This window comes from Colobus angolensis, unplaced genomic scaffold (assembly GCF_000951035.1).
Source record: "Colobus angolensis palliatus isolate OR3802 unplaced genomic scaffold, Cang.pa_1.0 Scaffold185, whole genome shotgun sequence".
In the NCBI taxonomy this organism is placed as follows: Eukaryota; Metazoa; Chordata; class Mammalia; order Primates; family Cercopithecidae; genus Colobus; species Colobus angolensis.
Window position 1 is genome coordinate 3,513,874 of NW_012114988.1, and position 7,226 is coordinate 3,521,099.

Genomic DNA, 7,226 nt, shown 5'->3' on the forward strand with positions numbered 1-7,226 from the left:
GGATCGCGAGGTCAGGAAATTGAGACCATCCTGGCCAACATGGTGAAACTCCATCTCTACTAAAAATACAAATACTAGCCTGGCGTGGTGGCCTGCGCCTGTAGTCCCAGCTGCTCGGGAGCGTTGGGCAGGAGAATGGCTTGAACCCAAGAGGCGGAGGTTGCAGTGAGCCGAGATTATGCCACTGCACTCCAGCCTGGTGAAGAGCGATGCTCTGTCTTAAAAAAAAAAGAAAAAGAAAAAGGAAAAGAAAAATGAAAAATGCTGGGACTTCTGCTGAGAAGAGAAAAAAGCACAAGATGTATTGATCTTATGCCAGGCCCCATGCCAAGCCCTAACCATGAGCCATCTTATTGGATCCTACCAGGGTCCCATAAGCTGTTGGACAACATCATCCTCATTTTACAGGGAACCTGAGGCTCTTCAGGGAGGTCACTCGTCACCCACAGGCACTTGATCCTTCTCCACCCTTGGATGATGTGAGATTCCAAAACACACTGCACCAGTGTCTTCCTTGATGAGGAGAGAGAGGAGGTGTTTTGAGAAAATCTCTCATCGATCCGGCCATAGCTCCCCAAAAAGATGAAACTTTTTAAATGTCAGATGGAAATATTTAAAAAGTGATGCCTGTATAGTTTTAGTATTTTGCTTAAACGGAGTGTGGCTGTCTTTACTGGCTACAACCAGTTTAATTCAAGAAGGGCTGCTAGTCATCAGGGAACAAGTCAAGTGTTGGTGCCTCCCAGAGGCTCTTCCTTGATAGGGCTCTAGCGGGGGGACATTATGAGAAAAATCTCTCATCGATCTGACCCAGCTCCCCAAAAAGATGTAACTTTTTTTTTTTTGAGACGGATTATTTGTGTTTATTTATTTATTTTGAGACGGAGTCTCACTCAGTCGCCCAGGCTGGAGTGCAGTGGCGCGATCTCGGCTCACTGCAAGCTCCGCCTCCTGGGTTCACGCCATTCTCCTGCCTCAGCCTCCCGAGTAGCTGGGACTACAGGTGCCCGCCACCACGCCCGGCTAATTTTTTGTATTTTTAGTAGAAACGGGGTTTCACCGTGTTAGCCAGGATGGTCTCGATCTCCTGACCTCGTGATCTGCCCGCCTTGGCCTCCCAAAGTGCTGGGATTACAGGCGTGAGCCACCACGCCCGGTCTGTATTTATTTTTTTGAGACAGAGTCTCGCTCTGTCACCAGACTGGAGTGCAGTGGCACAATCTCGGCTCACTGCACCCTCCGCCTCCTGGGTTCAAGTGATACTCCTGCCTCAGCCTCCTAAGTAGCTGGGACTGCAGGCATGCACCACCACTCCCAGCTAATGTTTGTATTTTTAGTAGAGACGGGGTTTCACCATGTTGGTCAGGAAGGTCTCCATCTCTTGACCTTGTGAGCCACCTGCCTCAGCCTCCTGAAGTGCTAGGATTACAGGCATGAGCCACCGTGCTCAGCCTAGATGACACTTTTAAAATGTGGCATTGAAATATTTAAGAAGCATTACTGTGGGTGTGTCTGAGGCAAGAGAATTCACTTGAACCCAGGAGGCAGAGGTTGCAGTGAGTGGGGATCGTGTCACTGAACTCCAGTCTGGGTGCAAAAAGGCCTAGGTTTTAGTTTTCAGGTGTCCAGAAAAACGAATTTGATATATCTACCCAAATAGGCAGGTATTCAACAGCAGCACTGATCTAACTCCAGGTCATAAAATGACCTGTTGCCACAGCGAGGGCAGTAGTCAGTACAGAACAAGATCCTCTTGGGCTCCCTTAAATCCCTCACTCTCCCCATCAGCTCAGCCCCAAGTTGGGCAAATCTGCTCCGGCAGAGAGTACCACCAGCATCATAACTCTCCCGTGGGGCAGGATACAGCTCCAGGCATAAGTTGTCCAATCTGATTGTGTGGCACAGAAGGTTCTCCAGGGTGGCCATGGAGACGGGATTTCCACGGAAGTTGAAGGTGGTGAGCTCAAAGCAGCGGCTCAGGGCAGGCAGGATGGTGTTCACTTGGGAGTCTACGATCCCACAGTCATCTAAATCCAGGTTCTCAAGGGTGCCTGCAACTTTTTCTAGCAGAACTTGGAGAGGCACAAGGCTGAAATTGGCTAGCCTGATGCCAGTCAGGTCCAGGGTCTTTAGTTGACTGATGCTCGGACACTTGGACAGATGCCTCAAGTCTGATTCCAAAAGCACACAGTTAGTTATTGCGAGGATCTTTAATGAGGTCTTCAGACAGCTGGGGAGAGAGAGAGCAAGAAGTTAGTTCTGGGGAATTATAGGGGTGAGTGGAGGGTGGTGGGGAATGTCAAGGTGAAGGACGAAGACCATTTTGCCCAAGCCAAGGGTCATGCTGATTGTCTGATGGTCAACACTTAGAATGCTGCATGATGAAGAGCTTTGCCACCGAGGTCAATTCCATTTTAGGCCCGGAGCAGTAACTCACGCCTGTAATCCCAGAACTTTGTGAGGCTGAGACAGGCAGATCACTGGAGGTCAGGAGTTTAAGACCAGCCTGGCCAACATGGCAAAACCCTGTCTCTACTAAAAATGCAAAAATTAGCTGGGCATGGTGGCGGGCGCCTGTAATTCCAGCTACTTGGGAGGGTAAGGCAGGAGAATCGCTTGAACCCAGGAGGTGGAGGTTGCAGTGAGCAGAGATCATGCCAATGCACTCCAGCCTGAGTGACAGAGCGAGACTCTGTCTCAAAAGAAAAAGAAATAAAAGTTCCATTTCAGGCTGAGTCTTTTCACCATCATTTATAGGAATGGATCAAGTTCACAGAATCCCTAAAGCTTCCTTTCCTCATCTGTCAGGCAGAAAAACGCATATCTTGGCTACAGGAGCCCAGTGGAGACACAGGCATAAGGGACAAATCCAGGCAGGATAATGCAACATCAGCTGGGGTGGGCAGGCTGCAGGCGCCCCTGACATGCCTGTATCATCAGCAAACCATCTATCTCTTTCATCATTCTTTGTGCCTGCTCCCTGACCCTCTGTTTCAGAATCATGCATTTCTCAGGTAATTAATTTACCTGGAACTCAAAACAACCATTAGGACAGGGAATTAGAGATGGGTAATTCGTGTTCACCAAGCTGTTGAGCACAGAGCTTATATTCTGAAATGTGCAGGTTTGCTGAGCATTCCCCTCTTCAGTGCCCACTTCACTTCCCTACTTCCTATAATCTTCTTAACAATTGTCTTGTTTTTGGGTCAGGTGTGGTGGCTCACGCCTGTAATCCTGACACTTTGGGAGGCCGAAGCGGGTGGATCACCTGAGGTCAGGAATTTGAGACCAGCCTGGCCAATACGGTGAAACCCTGCATCTACCAAAAACAATTAGCCAGGTGTGGTGACCCACACCTGTAATCCCAGCTACTCAGGAGGCTGAGGCAGGAGAATTGCTTGAACCCAGGAGGCAGAGGTTGCAGCAAGCTGAGATGACACCACTGCACTCCAGCTTGGGCGATAAAAGTGAAATTTCATCTCAGAAAAAGCAAAATTATCTTGTTTGTATTTTTTATTTATTCTTTTTTTTTTGCAGGGGTCTTTGCTATGTTACCCAGACTAGTCTTAAACTCCTGGGCTCAAATTATCCTCTTGCCTCAGATTCCTGAAGTGCTAGGATTACAGGCATGAGCCAGCATCCCTGGCCTATTTCTCGTCATCTTAACTTAGACACACATCCTCAGGAAGAATTCACAAATGCACCCTCACTAAATCTGAACCCTCCAGTAGCTAGTTTCCTAGCATGGCAGCCTCTCTATAGCATCTACCCCAGCTGATTCCTCTGTCTTCATTGGGATGAATGTGTGATACCCATTTCAGGACAGAGCTTCCAACAGGGAAATGCACTGACATTCTAGTGTCCCCTTTACTGTTACACCCTCATAGGCTGGCTCACAGTAGATGCCCACTCTAACGAGAAAGGCTCTGCTGTGGTCTGCAGAGAAAGCTCACCACCCTTCCTCACCTGAGCAGCTGGTCCAGGTGGCCTTCAAGGAAAGAAACAGAGTTCATATAAAGCTTTTGGAGGTAGCGCAGCTTGAGGAACTGAGAAGTGAACTGGGTAACAAACTCCTTCTTCTTCTCTGGGGAAATGTAGCGAGAGACATCCACATCAGAGAGGACGAGCCTGTGAAGATTCCTCATCTGGCCCAGGTATGGGGTAAACTCTGCCAGGACAGGTAGTGTCCAATTGCAATTCACTTCCACCTCCTGGATACAGTCTAGGTTGACTGTTTTCAGGATGTTTCTGATATTGTGGAAAGGCATTCCCAACATTTTCAGCTTCTTACAGCACAGGTGTAGTAAACCTTCCCTCTGCTTGACCCATAGAAAGAGGCAGGTGAGGCATTCATCCAGAGTCCTGTTCTTGAGGCAAAGGTCCATGAACACTGTCAAGGGCTGCTGTCCTCTCATCCTTGGACAGTCCTGCACTGGTTTTCTGTTCCACATATCATTTGGGAAGCACCCACTGACCATGACTTCAGACCAAACCATCCAGAAGTTCTCACTGACATCCTGTAAATCCAGCACTTGAAGTTTCCACCTCCTGTGGAAAAATAGAAGAGAAGCTAAGAATGTAAGGACTCACTTCTGAACTTGTATTTCACATCCTGGATATCAGCTCCTCTCCTCCCTGCTTCTTCTCCCTCTCTCTGACTTTTCTCCACACTGGTTTACCCTTGGATCCTGCCCAGTTCCACTGTTTTCTTCTTTTTTTTTGAGATAAAGTCTTCCTGTGTTGCCCAGGCTGGAGTGCAGTGGTGCAATCTCAGCTCACTGCAACCTCCAGCTCCTGGGTTCAAGCAATTCTCCTGCCTCAACCTCCCAAGTAGCTGGGATTACAGGTGTCTGCCACCATGCCCAGCTAATTTTTGTATTTTTAACTGAGTCTGGGTTTCACCATGTTGAGAGGTGAGGCCAGCTGGACTTCCTGGGTCGAGTGAGTACTTGGGGAACTTTCCTGTCTTACATGCGGATTGTAAAATGCACCAATCAGCAGGATTCTAAAAGTGGGGAGTATTGAAAAAAGGGCTATCTGATAGGACAGAAATGGAACATGGGAGGGGACAATAAGGGAATAAAAGCTGACCACCCCAGTCAGCAGCGGCAACCTGCTCGCTTCCACGGCAACCTTCCACGCTGTGGAAGCTTTGTTCTTTCGCTCTTCACCATAAACCTTGCCACCACTCACTTTTTGGGTCCATGCCATCTTTAAGAGCTATAACACTCACCACAAAGGTCTGTGGCTTCATTCTTGAACTCAGCGAGACTACAAACGCACCAGCAGGAACCAATTCTGGACACAATGTTGGCCAGGCTGGTCTCCAACTCCTGACATCAGGTGATCCACCTGCCTTGGCCTCCCAAAATGCTGGGATTACAGATGTGAGCCATTGTGCCCAGTCTAGTTCCCACTTTTAGTGGTGCCTTTCAGTGCCACTAGAAGAGAGGTTCCTGTTGCCTCAGTGGGCCCCGCATGGTGAGCAGTCCTTTCCCTGAGGAGCTGGGCAATGACCAAGGCCTCTCTAAGCTTCCTCACCAGCACCATCAGAAGGCTGTGGGCCCCCCTTGGACCTCCTCACTCCTCATGACCCAGTTGTTCCTTGTGTTGGACACCTGGGCCCTCCCCACCAGCCCATCTGGGCCACCTCACCTGAGACGAACCCTCTGGGTAATCAGTGCATCAAGCCCATCGAGCACAGCTTGGAAGGTCTCTGGGCAAGGCCTCTTCATCAGAGACCCCAGAGGAAGGCGGAGGAAGGGCCAGGCCTGCACCATCAGCTTCAGGGCCTCACAGTGTCTCCTGCTGAAGGCCTCCATGAACAGTGGGGGAAAAAGTTCCGTGGGCAGCTCCTCCAGGGTGGACATGGTCAAAGCCTGGTCCCTCAGCAGGCTCCGCCCCGCCAGCTCCAGAAGTCTGGGTGGAGTCCGGATGTGCATTTTCATGAATCTGCAAGGAAAAGTTCCACAGGACAAATGCAGAGAAAAGGCATCACTCTCAGGCCAAGCCCCTGCAATCTCATCTTCTCCCAGGGCCAAAGTCACTGCTCTGGCGAGGGTGAAAGAGTCCTCAGTTTACTCCAATTCTACTCTGTACTCAGCGGCCACAAAGCCAGCATTCTGCCTCTGCTGCATCAGCATGAGCGTCTCCCAAGCAGTGAGGAGGCAGGACCCTCACTAGCCCTTCCTCTCTATCCAGTGCTCCAGCCAGTGACTAGTGAGCATGGAGGAACCTGAAAGTTCATCCCTCCCACCTTTGGGGGAAATTTCTAATTACTCAAGATTCTAAAACATTGGGAATGGGAGGGTCACAAGCCTACATGCCTACATTCTCAGTTCCTACAAATAAGCGGGTTGGGAACATTCATGGGGCATCCCTAGAATGGGTTCCATTTGTTTTCTTTTCATTATTTAAGCTTGCTTTCTTTCCCTTTCTCTCTCTCTTCTTTCCCTCATCCGTCCCTTCCTCCTTTTTTTCTTTTTTCTTTTTTTTTTTTTGACAGGGTCTTGCTCTGTCACGCAGCCTGGAGTGCAGTGGTGCAATCTCGGCTCAGTGCAGCCTTGACCTCCCAGGCTCAGAGGATTCTTCCACCTCAGCCTCCCAAGCAGCTGGGACCACAGGCATACATCACCATGCCCAGCTAACCTTTTAGTTTTTGACGTTTTTTAAAGACAATGGGTTTCCCTGTGTTGTCCAGCTGGTCTTGAACTCCTATAGTCAAGCAATCCACCTGCCTTGGCCTGCCAAAGTGCTGGGATTACACACATAAGCCTCCGCCCCAGCCTCGTTATTGAAAATTGCAGTGGGAAACTTTGAAAGCTATGTGACAGTGTTATGCATCATTTGCAAGACAGAGATGTTTGCATGCACACCTCTTACACATATTAAAAATGAACCATTAAAAATGGCTGGGCATGGTGACTTATGCCTGTAATCCCAGCACTCCAAGAGGCCGAGGCAGGCAGATTGTTTGAGGTCAGCCTGGCCAACATGGTGAAATTCTGTCTGTACTAAAAATACAAAAAATTAGCTGGGCAGAGTGGTACACACCTGTAATCCCAGCTACTCGGGAAGCTGAAGCTGGAGAATAACTTGAACCTGGGAGGTGGATGTTGCAGTGAGCTGAGATCGGGCCACTCCACTGCAGACTGAGTGACAGAGCAAGATTATGTCTCTCTCTATATATTAGACATATATATATGTTATATTATATATAATATATG

The 7,226-nt window shown here is 49.1% G+C and overlaps 1 protein-coding gene across 1 annotated transcript in view; it reads right to left on the bottom strand.

The window, feature by feature from the left end:
* Window positions 1-1,668: 1,668 nt before the first annotated feature.
* The window catches only part of PRAMEF20 (PRAME family member 20), a 10,171-nt gene continuing 4,613 nt past the window's right edge, over window positions 1,669-7,226 (bottom strand). Inside the window, exons 2-4 of the mRNA XM_011939931.1 lie at window positions 5,656-5,964; window positions 3,967-4,548; window positions 1,669-2,230 (exon numbers count right to left, since the gene is read on the bottom strand). Coding sequence (XP_011795321.1) covers window positions 1,669-2,230; window positions 3,967-4,548; window positions 5,656-5,948 — 1,437 coding nt within the window. The 5' untranslated portion in view covers window positions 5,949-5,964. The remainder of the gene's footprint in view (window positions 2,231-3,966; window positions 4,549-5,655; window positions 5,965-7,226) is intronic.